The sequence below is a fragment of the Necator americanus genome, chromosome IV, assembly GCF_031761385.1.
Source record: "Necator americanus strain Aroian chromosome IV, whole genome shotgun sequence".
Taxonomy (NCBI): Eukaryota; Metazoa; Nematoda; class Chromadorea; order Rhabditida; family Ancylostomatidae; genus Necator; species Necator americanus.
In genome coordinates this window covers 805,464-826,594 of record NC_087374.1, presented here as the reverse complement: position 1 = coordinate 826,594, position 21,131 = coordinate 805,464, and the positions used below count along the sequence as shown (strand labels likewise).

The 21,131-nt window shown below is 35.8% G+C and overlaps 1 protein-coding gene across 3 annotated transcripts; it reads right to left on the bottom strand.

Moving 5' to 3' along the window:
- Window positions 1–502: 502 nt before the first annotated feature.
- On the bottom strand, window positions 503–18,516 carry RB195_000085 (uncharacterized protein; the record flags this gene model as incomplete). 3 transcript variants are annotated; one of them, XM_064196229.1, is made up of 18 exons in its annotated part: window positions 503–621; window positions 1,653–1,726; window positions 1,798–1,860; window positions 2,008–2,099; window positions 2,184–2,237; window positions 2,623–2,735; window positions 2,992–3,100; window positions 3,259–3,375; window positions 3,442–3,583; window positions 3,759–3,838; window positions 8,357–8,448; window positions 8,519–8,614; window positions 9,417–9,490; window positions 9,551–9,613; window positions 9,698–9,789; window positions 14,447–14,563; window positions 14,645–14,786; window positions 15,752–15,930. In XM_064196229.1, the coding sequence occupies 18 exons, from the start codon at window positions 15,928–15,930 to the stop codon at window positions 503–505; spliced, it is 1,818 nt and encodes a 605-aa protein (XP_064052109.1). The 3 variants fall into 3 exon arrangements, with proteins under 3 accessions (XP_064052109.1, XP_064052110.1, XP_064052108.1); XM_064196228.1 differs by lacking the exons at window positions 2,184–2,237; window positions 8,357–8,448; window positions 8,519–8,614; ... (4 more) ...; window positions 14,645–14,786; window positions 15,752–15,930 and adding exons at window positions 704–799; window positions 4,777–4,835 and having other exon boundaries at window positions 3,759–3,857; XM_064196227.1 differs by lacking the exons at window positions 503–621; window positions 1,653–1,726; window positions 1,798–1,860; ... (5 more) ...; window positions 3,442–3,583; window positions 3,759–3,838 and adding exons at window positions 18,270–18,375; window positions 18,426–18,516 and having other exon boundaries at window positions 8,330–8,448; window positions 15,752–15,844.
- Window positions 18,517–21,131: the final 2,615 nt, after the last annotated feature.

Here is a 21,131-nt window from a genome sequence, read left to right as displayed (position 1 = left end):
AGTTTTTTGATAGTTCTGTGCTCGATGAGATCATATCGCTCAAGAACATATCCTTGAAACTGTAGAGTTCTGGAGATAGATAATTTGTGAGAAGCCTATTTGATTAAGTTGCAATAAAAATAATAAACTCAAAACGTAGCCGAAACGATAATATGAAAATCTAAGATATATTGGTCATACGGCCTTCCCAAAATTAGCTTATAAACACTTTGAGGGTGGATTTAAAGACGTAGCATCGACGGCATTAGGAACTACGGAATGCAGGAGGATTTTGTCTACCATCTCTCTAATAGAATGAGTTTACATCAGAGTATATAATTTGGATTTGGGAATTCTCTGTTTTGATTTAACGCACTTATCTGATGAGAAAAGATGTTGCTAAACAAACAGATTTTTATTTTTATGCAAACTTGAAATAATGACATGATATATGTTTTTTTCAAGAGTTTATTTTCGTGAACTTTCATGGACAACGTTTCTATATTACTATCATTAGTAAGATTTAAGGTTTTCTCAACACATAAAGCTCCTGTTCATGGTTAGTGAGAATTTCAAAGTCTTCTCTTCGAGGATATTGTGGATATGGACTATTTCCAGTGTACACTGCTATCAATTCAAATCCTTAAATCGCAGATGTTTGTAATTTTTGGAATTCAGATTAGCAGATTATATGTATTGGATAGATGTAGACATAGTTTAATACCTGCCATAATCATTGCGAGACGTATTCTTCCATATAATCGATGTAAATTATACAATATACCATCTCTACCACGTGGAAGACCAATGAAAAACAGGCCTAAAGTGTTTATTTATTAGTTTTTTTTTCCTCAAAAATTGTTTACACAAAGTGTCCGTATGTGTGCGAGTGTTGAAAAGTTGTAGATTGTGATTCCTATCTATTTATTTATTCCCATTTAGATTTGCATGTATTTGTTTAACCGCCTCAGGCTACCACAGCCTTCTACAATATATTCGATATACTTGTACCAGATGTTGATGCCTATCTATCTAAGAGCGATGAATGGAAGGCTGACATCGACTTTACATAGTGACTGATCCTGAAAGACTTCTGAAAGTCTGTCGAAACTCGTATTCGTACAGTTCTCTTCTGTTCGCGTACAGTAGTTATGCGAACATGCATTTCTTCACAAGACCTGCAGAAAATCAATTTCCAATTAAAGGCAGCATAACCACGAATCTATGGTGGTGCAGGTTTCAGGGGTTATCCTTATTCGGGGCCGTAGATTATGGGGAGAAGGGTGATTCCGTCCATTTCCTCCCATTTGCCGTAAAAAACGGCCCGGAAGATGCGGCGCGTGCACAAGGCTGGGACGCTCCAATCGGACTCGTTGTGGAAAATAGCGCCCCGGAACGCTTGAAGTCGCATCTTCTGGGATGTATTTTATGGTAATTAGGAAGAAATGGACGGAATCACCCTCCTCCCCATAATCTACGATCCCGTATAGGCATTACCCGGCTAAAACCCTCACCACCCCCGATTCGTGAGGTGATGCCTTTAAAATCTAACGAGAAGCAGTCTATAAAATTGATGAGATATCGAAGCTGTAGAAGTGTTGTTAGGGTTTGAAGTTTGTATTGTGAGTGTGGCATGAACTTTTTAAACCTCAATGAGGAATATTTTATCTCACCTCCTTTTTTAAGCAAGCAGAGCACTTTTTGAACTTCTCGCAGGTCACCGATGGGATCGGGAGGGTCCCCATATCTGTAAAAATTAAGCAAAGAGCTTTTTTGAACATCGTCCTCTTCATTTCTCTCAAATGGGGTTTCGCTCACCTTCCCAAGCCACTGTGCTCGATTGAAGAGAAAGAAATAGCAAAATCGAACTTATCCATATTACTATAAATAGGCAATTTTATAAAATATATATTGTAAATATATCAAATATGTGTGAAATTAGATTATAGAAGCAACGGAAGCACAATTGTGATCCTTTCTTCACATTTTGCGGGCTTGGGACATTCGGCGAATATCTTAGGAACTCACTCTTTCCATTGCTCAGCAAATGTGATCGGATTGATGTATATGATCTTCTCAGTCCCTACTATTTTTGTTTCTTGATATTCAACTGTGTATACCTGAAGAATAACAAACAGTTCTGATATGAAGATTTCCTGCCTTGCAAAAAAAATAATAATTAAACAATCAATAAAAAAAAGTACATGGCGTTGTGGTAAAGCAGTAGAACATTTCCTAATCAGGCGAAAAGTTGTGTCCTGGATGTTCGGGGAAATATTTCTCTGTGATGCCTTTCGATGGCATCTAAGTTATTTTGTCGGGAGTGATTTCGCAGTCGTCGGGCGGGCGGTCGGCTCTGAGAGCTTCAAATGTTTCAAATTCCTAGATTTGTGGAAATAGGCGTGGGGGTGAAGGGAAATGTTGGGGATGGGGAGGGGAGGTGAAGATTTTTACCGCAACACTTTTAAATTTCCAACCTTTACTCATCATTGTAAAATCACAATTTTGAAAGTTTCGAGATTAACGCTGCCTTTGACGCATTCTCCCACTTCCCACCGATGGCGGGTAGTTGCCAGCAGGCTACAGCCTTACGGCATTGGGTACACTAAGGTATAGAGAATCTACTTTACTCTCAAAACTTACTTTTGAGGCTCCACTACGTAGCGCTTGCACCTCTATCCAAGGACGTTGAGAGCCAATAACGAATCCAACCATATCTTTTACTGGATAGTCTCTCAGAGCGTAGTAAACGCTTACTAAAATTGAGTTGAGAAATAATTATTCTTCCTTTCTACGAACAGGATGGAACAATTTTAGTAAAGTTTAGTAAAGGTTTATTAAAGTTTGTGGATTTTTTTTCTTCGTAAGATTCTCTGACTCAGACAAAATGTGTTCCATTTCTTATCTTTCTTTTCTGGTGCGCCACTGGTGCATGTGAATAAATAAATAAATAAATAAATAAATAAATTTCTCGTTACCTCCAAGTTTCTGATGTACTAATCTTCAACTTACATCCTTGTGTCCCATATGCTGTCACCCATTTTCTTGGCATATTCATCATTATCCCGATTTTGTCCCATATAACTTTCGTAGGTTTTGCTTTTTCGTTCGAATACACGTTCTGTAATACGTTGACATCTAATTTTCGCTATTGGCATCTTTCAGGCGATATAATATATAATATAATAATATAATATGTAATAATATAATAATTTCAATATAATAATATAATATATAGATAGTCTTAGTCCTGTCCCATGTACTTATCTTTCAACTAACCCTGTGCTCAACGGAATATCCATTTAACAGATAAGCGTTTTTCTCGGAATTTCTAATTGTCCGGGGAGGTTCTTGTGGTGCTGGACCTTTTGCAATCTCTAGCCAGTCTTCGAAAACCTGAATACACACATACTTCAACAATAAATATTGAAATTAAAATGCAATAAAGGTAAACTGGGTGACCTTTTCGCATGTGGGTCTCGAAATGAAGTCAAGTTTTGGAATCGGGAATGACGGCTTCACTATCCTATAGTTGTTTGGATGAAATACGTTCCGATCAATTTCATCGTAAGTCACCAAACCTTTAGCCGTTGAAATAGTGTCTCTGAAAATAGTTCAATCATGTAATAACCCAGGAGAATTGTAATTAAAAATATACTTTTAATTGGTAAGTTCTACAAGGTCTTCATTAACTCAAATAGAGAAAAAAAAAACGAGTTACTTGAATTGAATTTGACAATTGTGGCTTTATATAGAAAATTAGGCGAAAAGAGATTCACCTGTACGGGATTCCGTCCTCATCAGTGACATTGCATAACGGATTATCCTCGAATGAACTCGAAATGTTCCCCGAAAGTAACTGGAATTGCAATGTCCACCTACAAGTAGGAGAAAATAGTTCACGTCAGATCTCAGCTTACTTTGATTTTCTTTCATTTTTCTTTTCTTTTCTTTTCTATAAATTTGTTGATGCTTTGAATGGATGAATTTGGATATAAAATTTAAAGGCACAGTTCCTTGAAAAGTGAATTTAAAGGAGCAGTTCCCTGGAAGATGAATCCTTGAAAAGTGCTTAGTTGAGGCTTTGTAGAGCATTTTAGTGTTGTAAACACATTGACACATGTTTATGGCCATCTGAGTCAAGGACTCTCTGGATTTTCTGGGGTAAAGCATGTGGGGAATTCAGATTTCCTATTACGGGACCATACAAGCTCCGTTGCTTGTGAGCTTCCGATTTTTGAAAGAGCCAGTTTGCTCGGACCACTTCATTTTGCTTGTTCCTACAAAATTTTTTGCTGCAATTTGCTGGTTCTTCTATTCGTTAAACGTATTCGTTTTTCTAAACTTTTTTTGCATTTTTAGATTGCGAAGAGATAGTCTCTAATTAATTCACCTTATTTGTTGTAAAAAAAAAAACTACTTTTGTTGCATATTGTCCTACTTAATGGTTTTCTAATGAAGATAATTATCATCAGGCTTCAAAAAAAAAAAAAAGAAAAAGAAACGGGAACCCTATTCCTTCTGTGGAAATAAGTCATTGCACTCCTCTTTCCAAATTTTGGTTTCGATATTTCGATATTTTCTCTAGCTTGTGAGTTTTGGTCTCCCAGAAATTTTAAATCCACCTCAATTCATAACTGCGATTCCACGCTTGGAACAGTTCCATGGGAAGAACCTTGTGTATTGATTTTATCACTTTTCTTCGCTAAAAAATCATAGAAAAATAGGCTGACCATAGTAAAAATGCTATTATATTTTTTTAAACGTTTAATCCCGGCGGAGAGTAGACGAAATTACCTTGTGTCTGGAATTGGACAGCAGCAAAAAGCAGCATAAGCGGCGTGTTTTATCGTCATTTCGAGAACAAGCGGACTACAAAATGCTATGGAGGAAAATTTTTCAAGTGTTACATGGTACCAATCAATGCTCCAAATAATCTCATCTTATAATCTATTAAAGACCATCTATACTCGGTGATGTTTGAGAAAAGATAAGTTGCTTGAAAAAAGTGTTATTTCAGTCGAAATCTACGTCGGGGGAATTGTCTGAAGAAGAAGTCTCAATTATCCCACTTTTGCTGAATGAATATATTTTTTAAAATTCGTTTTAGATGCATAATGCACTTTTGAAAATGACAGAATCGATCAATTTCTGGTTGTTGATGAAAAACTAACGAAGATACGGAATTACTGTGTTTTAAGCTCTTAGAAACTTCATAGACATTACAATTTTCCTCCCCAAAAATCGTTTAGTTTCATTGAGGATGAACCAATAAATTTCAATTTGATTTTATAAATCTTATAAGCATAATATAAAGCTAAAACTTTCCATGTATTAGGTTGGTGCAAAAGAAAGCTTGCAGATTTTTCTACCTAAAATCTAAATTAGTATAACTCAAATCTAACAAAATTTATTTAATCAAAGTAATCTCCATTACAATTAACGCACTTTTGCCAACGAGAAACGATTGGTTGGAATTTCAACGAATCCATGTAAAATGTGAGAGCTATGTACATATGTATGAGCTTCAATTCCTGGTCGAACAAAACATCCAATTTAGTCAAAACCTAGTTTTTGTAGGCTTAAACTAGGTTACAGAAACTTCTTAGGGTCGGATTTAGCTCTTAATTTTTGGGACAATGAATTTGGTGAGATTTGATGAAGAAACGATAGCTCTTCTGCATGTTTCTAGTCCTTCTCCGCTTCAAGGAAATGCTATTTGTGGAATAAAATTGTTAACTTGTTCTATGAGGAGATTACAAAAAGGAAAATCATAGAATTACCATTGTTTTCCAGTTTTGGAAATAAAAAAGCCACTGAGAAGAACAGCAAATAGTAATGACATCGATAAGGGACCCAGAAGACGTTTTGTTGGGTAGTATTTAACATAGAAACATAAGGAGAGAAGTCGCTTTTCCATTTCGTAGCAGAGAGCGGCTAAAATGAAGGAACTGTTGAAGTCCTTTTACTTCCCTATCCACCATTTTTCATCGGCTTTTTTAGTCCGATTGGCTAGAGAATGGACAGATTCAAGAAGAAACACTAAAATTCATCTAAACCTCTGGCTAACTGACTGTAACCAGAGAGGAGAAATATAGAAACTTTTGTGAGCTAAAGAGTATTTCTTTGATGGCAGATGGAAACATAACAGAATGAAGTGAACAGAAGAAAAAAAAACGTGGTGACGTCGCCCTTTTTTTAGTGCAAAGATGACGAGCACAGATAAATTTCCTCTCAAAGGACCGTTCGATCGAGAGAACCGGTCAAGAGGTCCGGCTCGTTTGATGTGACGTTGCGTATCCGGAAGGTTAATGAGAGTGGATTACCGTGATGCGCGCTACTTTTGCGCAGGGTCGTTACTGCCTCGACGAATTAACGCTCTTCTGGGCGCTGTGTGAGAGGTTCAAGCTTCCTCGACTTTGCGCTCGCTGCTCAATTCGTCGCAGTTGTCGCAGTCTTACGCTGCTTGCGCTGGTAGTAGCGAACAAGGAACAAAGGTCCATGATGACCCGATGAAGTTGTTCAAGACTTTGTAGTAGAAATAAATAAATAAATAAATACGCAGTACTTAATAATAGGATACGTAAATGTAGAATAGAAATAAGGATGACAGCGTTTATTCTTCGGCTTCCCATTGTAAGGTGTTGATTTCTTCCGTAGCGAACTGGAGGACCATGTGCTTATGTATGGGAGGGATAACGAGAGATCGTTCACGAAATCATCCGTATGACCGTTGTTTTATTATTTTCCTTTACACTTTATTTATTTGTTTATTCACAAACACCAGTGGTACATCAAAAAAGCGAAAGAAAAGGAAAATATATTATTATTATTATTATTATTATTATTATTATTATTATTATTATTATTATTATTATTATTATTATCATTTTGTATATTATTCAAAAAATATATTATATTATATTATTGCTATCATTTTAGTTATATTTTAATATATATATACATATTTTTGTCTGAGTCAGAGCAAAAAGAAAAAATAAATAAAAAGAAGCGAAAAACTTGTTCTTAATTTATTGTCAATGGAGCGTGGCTCCTCCTTGAGGCAGATGAACGCATCGTCACTTTTCGTTTTCTAATCCTGGCTTTGAACAATTATCCTTAAATATCTAATAAATAAATAAATAAATAAATAACAACTATCCTTATCTGCATTTAAGGATCGAACGCCTTCATCTCTTCTCATGCACTCATCGCGCAATTCCCTTACACATAGAATTTTCTCCTCTCGAAGTTGGTAGGAAATAATCAGTAGTCACCGCAGAAGGAGTTAATATTATTGGATGGTTACGGGGATCAATAAAAAGCACATATTTTCCATTTCATCGAAAAACAGGACAACTTTTTTTGTCTTGCTAAAGGCATGATTTTTATTTTCTAAACGAAGCAACTTATGAGCAATGAGAAAGTTCAAAAAAAAAATCAAAGCTGCTGAATGCTCATGTCCCACTGCTTCATCAGTGTGTTTTAAGTGCGTTAAATAAATTTAAGGTAATTTCAACTTAAGGTTTTCTTGTGCTTTTTCCACCTATTTCGTTATCAACCGGTAGATGAAACTATAGCGCCACAGTGTTGCAAAATCACTAATGTTCTATAAATATATGTAAAATAATTAAACACAAACGGCCAGTTGGAGTTCATCAGATTGGATCCACGCGTATCAAGGACACAGGTGCAGTCGGTGTGGTTGGCTTTGCCGAAAAAACTAGGACACATCTGGTTACCGCTGAAATGTTTCTAATTCCTTGTTTCCATACGTTCGAGAATTAATATTTTCTGTTTGGTTTGGTTTCTTGAAAATTACCATCTGAAAACGATTCCAGGTAATAGATAAATCCAGCCGAAAATTCCCATCCATAAACTCTTCAATATTTTTATTCTAAGAACTCGAAATCATTTTTTAAGAACTTAAAAAGCGTCTAAATCCAAAAACTGAAGAAATATCTGGGGAAATGTCGAACTATCGCCACCATCACTCTAACGATCCTGCCCTGACCCAATGTATAAAGTATTTTAAAGATATAGAAACACAAATAAACACACACCAACCAAAACTATTATTATTAACTATTAAAAAATGGTTGTTTAACAAGTGGTGGTGAAATATTAACTTTGTTTGAAATATTAACTCTTAATTGTATCTAAGGAATGTTTATAAAATACGCAGGTAAGCAGCAACGTATCCACATTCAATGGAAATGTACGAATTGCGAAAAAAACGTCCTGATAGCATTCACCATGTGATCGTCTCTTCAGTACCTTTACAATAATGGTTCTAATCTTGATTTTATAAAAAAACAACCGAACTAACACAAATTTCCAGAGAGAGAAGTCAAATTTTCCTTAATACGTAGATCACTTGTTTGCTTTTTTTAAATTTCTCAAAATCTTCTCGTATTGGATCATGTGAATATGGACACTCTCCATGATATGTGGCTAACCATTCAAAACCTTAAAAGAAAATTGTTACTTCTTGGGAGAATTCCAAGAAAAAATAAACAAGTTGATTGCGCTCTCATACCAGTCATAATCATGGCTGTTCGAATTCTACCATAGTAACGGTGGGCGTTGTACAGTATCGCGTCTTGTCCTGTCGGAAAACCGATAAAAAATAGTCCTAAACCATTTTTAGCAATATTTTATAAAGTTGAATTTAAAGAAAACTAGTAGAACTGAAGCGACACTTTACTGGTGTCCTTCAAAGACGTTTTCCATTCTCATTATCTAAATCCTTATTTATTTACTATTAATTAGTATCCTTAATTACTATTAATCACTTAATTTAAGAACAACTGAAAACGAAACCAGGCATTATGACCTACCTAAGGCAGCAAAGGTACTACTTAAAGGCATCAATCCACAAATTTGGGGTTGTGCGGGTTTCAGGTGGCCAATGCCTATACGGGTTCGTAAATTATGTGGAGGAGGGTGATTCCGTCCATTTCTTCTTAATTGCCGTAAAAAACGGTCCGGAAGATGCGGCGCGTGCACAAGGCTGGCGCGCTCTAATCGAACTCGTTGTATAGAACAGCGCCCCGGAACGCTCGAAGGCTCATGTTCCGTGCCGTTTTTTACGGAACTTAGGAAGAAATGGATGGAATCACCCTTCTCTCCGTACTTCTCTCCATACGAATACTCCACCTGAAATCCGTACCACTTCAGATTCGTGGGGTGATATCTTTAAACTTAACCACCTAATTCTACCCATAAATTTTTTAGCGCAGTAGATTTTTTCGTTCTCAAACCTTGCCAATCTGTATTTTTGTGTCAACTGAATACAGCCATCAGATGCTGATATCCACACGATTGACGTCGGTCCTAATATTACTTCTATATCTTTGACACCATTTTCATTCACCTGCTTTTTTTTCTGTCTAAAATGACCCATTCAAAGCAATGATTGGCACCAGTAAACGTACCTCCTTGTTTGAGTAAACACATAACTTTCAGGACTTCACGCAAGTCACCAATAGGATCTATCGGATCTCCATACCTTTAAAGAACACTGTGAGATAAATTACCGTAAAACTCTACTGTCCACATTAAAGCTAACCTTCCCAGCCCACTGTGTTCAATGGAAGAGAAAGATATGGCAAAGTCGAACTTCCCCAAATTCCTGGAAAAAAAGCAGAGAAAACAGTGAACAAATTAAGCACTTAATGCAAAAATTGGATATATTTTTGAAGTCGAAGAAACACACTCTTTCCATTTTTCAGCAAAAGCGATGGGATGAATATATTTAATTTTTGTTGTGCCAATGATTTCCGTTTTTTGATATTCGACTGTGTATACCTAAAATATTTCGCATAAGTTACGAATTTAAAAAGAGCTTTAAATTCACAATCCAGTTCTGATTCCGAAAACATCACAGGATATTTAAATTCTGCTTTCTTATGCGTAATTTTAAATAAAATATTATTAGGTGAAATAAATGACTAATTCTTCATTCAGCTGCATTTCAGTACCATCCAAATCTTCGGTTACGGTAATAGGTAACAAAATAAAATATTAGGGTGATAGCTAGAACCTTTTAAGCCCCTTAAAAGCAGCATACCATGAATCTCACGTGGTAAAGGTTTCAGATGGAAAGTTTCTATTCAGGGTCACCTTCGAGGATTAATGAGATGTCCTCATGAGCCTATTTATGCTAAACTAATGAATAAACTACTGAGGAGAACGGAACGTACACATAGAGGCGCGTTCTAACGCATCTCGTAGGAACTAAAGTGCTTCCCACATCGTCTCTTACGATGTACACGGAAAGATAAGCGGAACCACGTGGTTTTCCGTAATCTACGACTCGGTATAGGAGTTTTCCATGAGAAATCCAGGATAGCAGGTCAGTTTCATGGTATGCTGGCTTTAAGTGCCTGACCACCAACTACACTCCACAGTGGCGCTGTGTGTTGTGTTGTGATGTTGTGACCGCGTGCGAGTAAACAGGTGCCCGGTGCAGGATGAGGAAAAAAAGAAAGATGAGGAAAATTAGTACATGTACCCTTCAAGAACGCGCATGCCGCACTGATCCGAGGAAAGGAAAGGAGCTAATTCACATGTAAAACCCCGAAGGCGAACACATACGGCATTATTCATAGTATTAGGTTGACATAAAACCTTATGCCACAAATATTTAACGACGCTCCCACCTTCTCTGACGTATTATCCTCAAATGCCTGACCATTGATGAGGTAGATTTTGGACGAAATCAATGAAGAATATTAAAATATGAAAAAAAAAACGGCAGGAACTTAGTTGCCAACCTAATATTTCGCCAACTTGTCTACGATACGGATATATACGTCATAAACGCTAGGGAGGTTAAGATGACAATTTGGCGCCAATGCACGCATATCTTTGACCCAATGATTTGACAGACTATATTATAAAAAAAAATTCCAACAAGAGGAGGTATAAATTTGTTTGTTGAGGACGACTAGAATACCTAAAAAAAAACCAAAAATCCCTACGAAAAACAAGGAAAATCCTAGAAAGGCTAGAAGAGCACAGTCAAGTCGAAAAATTAAGATATCATGCGGATTTGCTCGGGATCGGCAGAGGTGTGCGGGTAGGAAGGTTTTCGATGTCATGGTATCGATTGAAAGCGATCACACATATCGGGCAACGATCTTTTACGATGATCCTTACGGAATGATCCACAATCAGAATGATCCCATCGGAATGAAAAAGTTCGACTTTAGTTGGATAATATTGTTATGGGTATGGAATGGAATTATGGAATATGAATATTGTTTTGTTTTCATCGGAGCAGAGGGCCAGGATTGTTAATGATTCTTAATTTTAGCGAACATTTTGGTGTCATCCTCCTCCTGAGAACCTGGAGAAGGAAATGAGGAGGTTGAGGCCATGAAGAGTGCCTTTGAGGCACAAGCAATGCATCCTTCCAAGCATCTCATCGCAAAAAAAAAATTAATTAGCACAAAAATTAAGAAAGAAACTGGACCGGAGCACTAAATTAGCGTCCACATCAAGATCGTGTAGTCGGATAGTAGCGTTGTTGACTATGGTACACTAATATTAGTTCCGTTACTAGTAAAATCCGTGCTACACAAATTCTCAACCCGTTGCTGAAGACTCGCAGTGGTCGTGGTCAGGTCATATGTGGCAGAGATCCACTGCTTACGGATCAAATGGATGGTCACCACGGGCGCGCTGCGACGAGCTCCAAATCGTGCCGATCGTCTCGAATTTGCTATTTTGTTTAAATGTACTTTAAGTCAAATGTTTTTCAATATTTTTCTGTTCGATTTCCATTCGGTGGAGAGCGTAGATCGATTTCATCCATAATCTACCTCATCAATGATCTGACATCTGAGGATAGTAAATAGATAGATCAGAGAAGCTGGAGAGCCTACCTTGTGTTCAGCCTAGGAGCCATCCATACAACATGGGAAAGCACGAATCGTAGCTCGCTGAACATTTTGTGAAGCGGCCAAAATCTCATAAATTAACTGAAAGGAGCCGTGGTGTTTTTTTTTCAACAACAGGATGGTCCTGCACCATAAGCCTGATCAACGAGTTTTGATCTACGCCCATGGCCCGTTCCACTAGCGCAACAAATGTACTCCCACTGCACACCACTAGCGCCACAGTCATAGATGTATAAGGTAATTTTAACAGTTCGTCAGTTCTCTGGTTCAGTTCTTGATCCATTTTACCATGGAGTGGTGGTAACTCCTGTTGTGACTCCTGTCCTCCTGTTGTTGTGGTCTTTGGAAGGATGCCTTGCTTGTTTTTCTATTTTATACTCCGATTAATTTGATAACGTCAAAAATTTTGCTTAAATAAAAATAAAGCAGTTTTACCATTTTTTGGCTCAATGCAGCAGTTAGCACTGAAAGAAATAAATCACAAATAAACAATAAACAATTAAATGAGCAATCACTACATTTGGATTAAATTCTAATTGGATGCATGGTTGTCAGATAATTCTAGTTCACTTTTCATAGGAAACTATTGAATTTTCCCTATTTATTACCTGTTTATTGATTGATGAATAAATCAAGATGAATGATGGTTTTTTTCTGGAATTTTCTATGAGTTTTGCTGCATACCACTTCGCAATCGATATTCATTTTTTGTGAAATGTTTGATTTTCTGCATAATTTCCGGGTTCTTTAGAAAGCTCGGAAAACGGAAAAATGAAATTACACGACTAGAATGAAAAATGCTTGAATTACGTCGTAGTTTTCACGACTTCAGGCTGCCTGCAAAATTCAGAGCCGCGCGGGCGGCGCGGCTCTTCTCTTCGATGGTTATTGAGTGTTCACAACCTGCGCATCAAGCCGTAGATCCGCCAGACCGCGCCGGCCGCCCGCGCGGCTCTGAACTTTGTAGGCAGGCTTAATGGCAAGTTCCTGGAACTTAGTTATTGAAGGATTCCTGGCATACATCTGAAATTTTGAACGTAGTCAGCATTTGCTACGTTATTAATTGAGTAAAAAAGCAAATCATCCGGAGAATGAATCGATAAAATCAAAAATCCCACCAATGCAGCACCACTGCGTAGTGCTTGTACTTCTATCCACGGAATCTGTGATCCAACAACGAAACCAGTCATCCCTAATATCGGATAATCTCTTAAAGCGTAGTAAACCGACACTGCAAATAATTGTTTTTGCTTTATTTTTTTGTTTTTTCGTTCAATCACAAGCATCCCGTATCCGTAAATTTTAGCGCTTACGGCCTTCTTTTCCGTAATTTGTTACTTGTTTTCGTGGTGTTCTCATTAGTTTGCGAATATTGTTCCAAATTACTGCTTTCTCAACTGATTTCTCATTGAAATATCTAGGCTGCAAAAAAAAATATTTGGTACTAAATATATTTAAAAACTACATAAATACATTAATTGAACAATTTGATAATACAAGTTATAAAGTTATTGTTTATAGATATCTTACGGATAATAACCGTAAGACAAATAAAATGGACTTAAGGACATAACTCAATTGTGAGAACAACAATAAATTACGAGGCTGAAATTTTCTTTCAGAATTGCACGAGGAGAGGTGGATTTTAGGAAGTTATGGAAGTAATTTATAAATAATATATAAATAAATATAAATGTGATGTTTTGAAAATAGAAGCTAAAGTGAGAATTTAAATTCTCTCCATGGTTCCTTCCAAACAACGCTGAAATTTGTAAACGAAAAAAATCTTTCATGTTTTCATGAGGTAAATGAGTTAGGTAATGCTTAATTAAAGACTGAAACGAGAGGAAATGAGGTGTAGGATAACCTCGATCGATATACGGAGACTTTTACTGAAATCAATAAAAAGTGTCAGGAAAAATCCATTTTATCTGATGCTACGCTTAAAAAGTAGCGCCAAAAAATTGGAAATAAATGACTACGAAAGTTTAGCTCCTACGAAAACGGTTCAGTACAGCTAAAGTGGTTTGCTGGGACGGAGATGTGGGACCCGAATACAATTAAGATTTGCTTTGAGATGAAAGGAAGCTGCTCCCTTTTCCGTTCTGCGGTTGACATATTCGGATTCAGTCACCCTTCCCTTGTGATATCCTTCAATAAGGTCCACGAGGGAGCAGTAGAATGAGGTAAGCCTCAAGGAGGAAAAAGAAAGGAAGGATCATACTCATCTCGTATCAAGGAAGGAAAGGAAGGAGGAAAAAGAGATGAAGGATCATAATTTCAAGCAAAATAATCATATTCAGACCAGACAAACACCTAAAGAGCTACTATTTACAAGTACGAGTCCAATCAATTAATCAATCACGTCAAAGTGTTCACGCGAAACAGTGTGATCCTCCAAATTGAGGTGAGCGTTCAGTGGAAAATGTCATTACTCCGAGAGTTCATTAGAAGGCAGATGTATTACCTCAGAGATGCGAATCTTGAATATTCTCGAAATTACTGTCATTTTTTTACAACTGTTACAATTAATTTTACAAATTACTTGTTTTTTTACACACCTTATGTAAAACTGAATATCCATTCAGAAGGAAGGCATTTTTCTCATTTTCCTCAATATTCCTGGGAGGAGAAGGCGGTGCTGTTCTATTCGCGATATGAAGCCAATCGACGAAGATCTGCAATCTGGCGAACCTCATGTTCTTGTTGACAACGAGAAAAAAACGTAAACAACGTAAACAAACTGTTCAAAGATACACCTTCTCACATGACGGTTTTGTAATGAAATCAAGCTTTGGAATCGGAAAAGATTTTTCCACGATTTTATAGTTATTGGGACGGAAAACCTTGGCATCAATTTCATCATACGATACAACTCCTTTCGCAGTTAGTATTGTGTCCCTAAACGAAGAAAAATATCGAAAAAAAAAAAGAGAAAAAAGTAGAAGAAAAAATATAATATAAAAATATATGTGGTTTTTCATGGTCATTGTAAATAGAAAGTGTAGAAAGATAGAAGTAAATAAGTTATAGTTATATGGATTTATATATATATATATATATATATATATCCATGGATATCCATAATTTTCAATTTTTTGAACCGATTATACTACTGAATTTCTTTTTTATAGTCACCTTAGTGACAAAATAAACAAAAAACAAAACAAAAGAAAACAACAAACAACACAAGCGAAGGATTGTATATACGTGACAATGCTTCGAGTTTTAGCTGTATTTTATTATCTGAGGATAATGTGTCGATATGGATCGAGAGAATTTTTTTTTTTGAGGATTTTAACAGGAGGATGAACTGTAAGGGACAAATTATGACACAATGTGAACCTGGCAAAAGTGGTAAGGATTTTACTGCGAAGATTTTCTCTTAGTAGAATTTCGTAGTGTCCCAGGGTTTTCTCAGGATCAAAAATGCAACTTAGCGGAAATATTCATAGTTGCTAGACTTTCACAGTTTCTCATTTCCAAAATTTCAAAAAATGTCACATGACGGTTTTGTAATAAAATCAGGCTTCGGAATCGTAGAAGATTTTTCCACAATTTTATAGATTTTATTAAATTATAAATTAAAATTAATTATCAATTAAAAGTATAAAATATATTTTTATATATTTATTTTTTATTTTATACATTTTTATTTTATTTTGCATTTGTTGGACAACACTCCTTCAATTGTCTTTTTTTTCAATAATTCAAATTCCTCCTAGATGAACTTTTAAAACATTTGAATAAAAAAAATAAAATAAAAACTACATTTTTTTTCAACTTACTTAGGAGTACAAATGATAGTTATGAATCTGCCTCTAAGAGAGAAAAAAAAGAATTTATTTCTAAGAATTCAACACTACCTTTCTGGAATACTCTCCTCGTCATTTTGTTGCGATGTGTCCGTCTCTTGATTTTCCAGAACGTTAAATTTGTCGAGGAACGGTGCTCCTAACCTGGAATCACTATACGTACATACATCACCCACGGAATAAACCATAAATAGTCGGAGTTCAGCAGAATTTGGAGGTTCACGTTGCATCCGAAAATCAAATCGATGTTAATTCTAAGATAGACTTTTACTGTAGGGAAAAAAAGAGTCAATTGACCTCATCATTCTTTTTTAGAATTAAAGGATAATCGTATAATGTCGATATTGTCTGGAAATATCCACCTAGGCCTCTTTTTCAACCCGAAGCGTGCTTGAAGTTAACCCTTCAAAGAATTATTGACGAAAATTCCGTTAAATTGACTAGACGTATAATCTCTCTTTAATTTTTTAATTTTTATTGTAATTGTGATTTTTCAATAGGTTTCCCTGATGTTGTGGCAAGTGATGTTAGAACTACATAATTTATCTAATAACTATATTTTTAAAAGCACGATATCGCTAGAAAATTGGAACGTATTATTGAAAAAAAAAACACAAAATTAGTTAACCTGTAGAATGGCAATACGATGACCCATAAAGCAAGAAGTATGGAAACCAGAAGAGATATCCTCCAAAGGAATGACTTCTTCCACTGAAACCGTAATTGCGTATAGGATCGTTGAATTTCCATCCTGGAGAGAAGAAATGTACCATTATTTTTTTTTTAAATTTGAACTTATCATGTCGGTATGAATAGTGTCGATTCAGCTACATACTCAGGGAAAATAGGAACTATTTAAAAATATACCAGGAGAATGTGTATATGTAGTATTTAACCTATTAGATAGATATTACGTCAGATAGATAAAGGATCCTGATCCTCATTAAATGCAATGAAGTTCGTGAAAAAAATGAAAATTTCTGAAATCTTAGACCTCAAAAAGAAAACCTCATTTGTAGCGGTGGAATGATTATATAGGATGAGGAGCATCAAACAGAAAGAAATGAAAGAAAAAAAGGAAAAAAGATGGAGCAGTTGGTAAAGGAGATTATTCCTTTATTTCATTCTCTAAACTCTAAAAACGGACCATTTACTCTTTTCCCTCTCTCTCTTTCTCTGGTGAACGTGATGAAAATTTATGCACAGTTTCAAAAAATGAGCCAGCATCTTTCATTTTCAATTCGGAGTCTCCTATGGCCTTACGAGATCCTACCTGCTACAATAAGATAATGAGAAAAAACAAATTAGGACAAATTTTATGGATAGAATTCTCGCATCTGGTTCAGAAAAAATTTAAAATTATTAAGTGTTAGTTTTTAAAATTATTTATTATCATTAAGTTTTAATTTTTAAAATTATTTATTAAAAAATTAGAAAAAATTAAGTTGGGAAATTTATTGAGATGTTTCTCTTTCTCTAAGCACGTCAGAAAAAATACAAAAACTATGCGACTGAGCCAATTCCCAACCTCAGCTTTTCGTCTGCTGTTATGGTGAACTGTTACGGTTTACTTTAATTAGTTACTTTAATTAGTTTAAGTTAATTACTTTAATTTAATTGCTCACTCAAAAAGTAAAGAACAAAAACTTCACAAAAACTCACAACAACATATTTACCCCGTTTGGTCCTCCCAAATGTGCACATCTATTCCTAGCGGTGACATACATACTTGTAAAAATACCAATAAATATAAATAAAATATAAATAATATTATAAATAAATATTCTTTCCAAACGATTAAAACGAAATGAAGTTCGTAGAGGCGGGTGGACATCTATGATCCTCTAATTATTTACATTGTTCAAAATTGATCATATCGGCAAAAATACTTTTTTCTGGATCGCCTTGTACAAAACGTGCTACCGTAAAAACGAAACAATTACATACATCAAGATGTCCTCGAATGGAACAATCCACAAAATCTAAATGCTTTTAGACCTAGTTTCTGGAAGATGAAACAAAAAGATTTACAAGTGGATCATTTAATTTGCGATGAGATGTGCGAACCCTTCTTCCGGGTTTTTTTTTACTTCATCTATTGGAGCTGAAGAGGAATTGACATATAGTTATAAGAGAATTACTACACAGATTTAAGGAAGGAATGAAATGTGCCTGCTACCGCAATTAGTGGACGGGAGTGCGTACGTTACGTTGCGGTACGTTTTAGAGGATAAAATCCAGATTTTCTACCGCCAAGAATAATCTCATCCAGTGCTTTCAAACACTTCTTCTCTATACATAACAACAAAATAACAACATGACCACCGAAATATAAGAATTAGAATATTTCTTAGAATAGAATAGTAATTATAACTTTAAAAGTCATGGAACCGTAATATTAAAGGGTTGCGGTACAGTAGAATTGTTGAGCTAGTAATAAGTAAGGTTGGGTTCGGATCTGACTTACGCCTGACCTCGTAGCTCCAAACCCACGGAGGTCTTGATAAAATGTTTGACTCGTTGGTCTTCGTGGTCCAATTTTATTTCCCGTTCATTTCTAGAGTTTTACCCGTTATCCATAACCCTTCCTACATTTCGCAAGGAACGATATTGGCACGACAAAGTCGAGAAAGCTATGCCAAATGTACGATAGTCATTAGTAACGACAGAACTTCCTCAAAATCCCTAGTTACAAAATATAGGAGGTATTGACTTAGTTGTGCACCTCTCCGTCGCTGATCTCGTCGATCCTTGGGCGGTTCTGTCATCTTGCATGGTAAGTCCTCGTTCCCGTCCTTTTCGCCAGAAAACGTCATCAACCGTTACTCACAATGTTAAGCAGCTGATCACAACCACCTCCTTCTATCAGGAGCCGGAGGATGTGATCCGAGAATCGAGAAGACTTTTCATAAATTCGTTTTCGGAGGAGAAGAAAGTCATTTCGGTGAGATGTTGTTGGGAAACAAATATAATTTCAATTTCTCTCGAAAAACTTTTCCTATGAGTTTTCAGCAACTAATTTTCGATTCAAATTCTTCTAATTTAATTCAAATTTTCGAAATCATGGGGAATAACAAGTGATATGGAAACTGACTGCTTGAGTTGCATAGGTTTAAAGGCGTCACTCCACGAATCTGAGGTGGTACGGATTTCAGTTGGAGAATTCGTATACGGGATGGGAGACACCGGAGAGGGGGGTGATTCCGTCCATTTCTTCCTAATTGCCGTAAAAAAACGGTCTGGAAGATGCGGCTTGTGCACAAGGCTGGCGCGCTCCAGTCGAACTCCCTGTAGAAAATAGTGCGCCAAAACGCCAGAAGCCGTATCTTCCGGGTCGTTTTTTACGGCAATTAGGAAGAAATGGACTGAATCACCCCCCTCTCCATAGTCTCCCATCTCGTATACGAATACTCCACCTGAAATCCGTACCACCTCAGATTCGTGGAGTGATGCCTTTAAAGAAAGTGGGAAGAAAAAGGAGCGAAAAAATACGAGTAAAATTTATAGTATTAAAATTAGAAAAAATTTTATAAGAAAATTGGAAGAAATTATTACAATTTAGGAGTAATATTAAAATTTTACATAATTTTTCACACAACACTATTCAAAATAGCACCGCGAACATCAACGCAAGTTTGAATACAGATCTAGTGTAAGAAATGTAAAAACCGAGACACATTTATCTGATCGTTGGAAATTTAGGCCAACGCTAATAAATATTGTGTTTTTTTTCGTACATTTTAGTCATAATTTTGCAACGATGCATCAAAGAACAGCGAACAGAAGTGCATCTGGATTTGTCTCTTCTAAATAATGGTTTGTCATTATGTTGAAAATTCAAAGATCTTTGAAAAAAAACCTACAAACATGTCATTTCAGTTTGTTCAAAATGGAAAATAAACACAATAAGGTGGGTAATCATGGTCACGCTCGCTCAATGGCAGACACAAAACACAGCTTGCGCTCTTATACGTGAGGTGTTGCTAGGTGTATCGTAGAAAGATTCCATCGACCACCGAAAAATCAGAATTAGAATATTTCTTCGTCCTGATTTCATCTCTATTAGATCAGTGATGGCCTGAATATAATGTTCAAGTGCAATTTTTATAAGAATACCAATTATTTCTTGCAGGAGGCAGGAAAGGAGCGAGAGCATGTTCTGGGTAAAAAAAAAGCTTGGATTGCCCTACATAGTTTTGAAAATTTAAGAAATTTATTAGGTTGTAACACAAAATTTCTCTCCACACTCTTCAACACTTTAAATCACTAAAAAATGAATTTTTGGCTAAGGAAATCAGCAGTCTACCACATTGATGGAAGAATACTATTGATAATTTTGTTGACTGTATTTTTATTTTATTTTTTCTAAGTGGATTAATTAGATTCGATTAATTATTTTCTATTTTTTAATTAGAGCATCTTCATTGTTGTATTTTCTTTTTTGAAAAAACTGTCTTAAAAGTAGGGAAGAAACGTTTCTGGGGCAACCTAAAAAAAGAATTCTCGATTATTTATGGCAGAGCTGAATATTATTCTAACGATTGGATAACGTGTTTTGAATGCTTAAAAGGTATCGATTGGCTATAATTGAAAATTCTCGCCACAACGTTCATCGTCACACGCGTTCACATCAAATCCTTGAGGCGCCTGTCTTTCCTATTGAACACCTGTCGATCACAGCCGCTACACGTGTATAAGTTCGAGGAGCTGAGGAGTTGATTCGATATGTTTATTGATTTGATTCGGATTCGTGAAGAATCCACAAAAATCCCTTCCTCTTCAACACTCATTCGCCTTCATATTCCTAAATAATTCCTAAAAATTCTAATAATTCTGCTGCTCACAAGTTGTATTCGGATTTGTTGATCACATAGCACGGAGACTGCTTTCGATCGGTGCTCCTTCATCGATTCGCGTGGCTTGCGATCTTTTTCCACTCAGTTTCGTCCAACCATAAAAGTTTCCAATTATTTTCTCTATTCTATTCCTTTTCTATTTCTCTATTCTTTTTTTTCGTCATATATGATCCATTACTCGCCATGATTTGTTATACTTTTGGTCTGAAACACGTCCGGATAACACTAGAAACCTAATGGATTCCGAATTTCGGATAATAACCTCCCTTTCTATAAGTATATGCACTTGAAACTTCTCTTCGTAAACAAAGAACTGCAATTTTATTTTCATTTTTAAACGACATTCGTAATTTTGTTCATTCATGTGCATTAATTTTTTTTTATAAAAAAAGATAAAAAGATAAATGATAGTCGAATATTTTGGGACCAATATAAATTGGTATTAATTTAACTCACCAATATAAATTATTATTATTATTATTGAGTTGATTAATATAAATTATTATAATATGTGCCAAAACGTTCGAATGGCACTTATTTTTTAAAATCTTTCTCTCACTTCTTTTGTTTTTCAG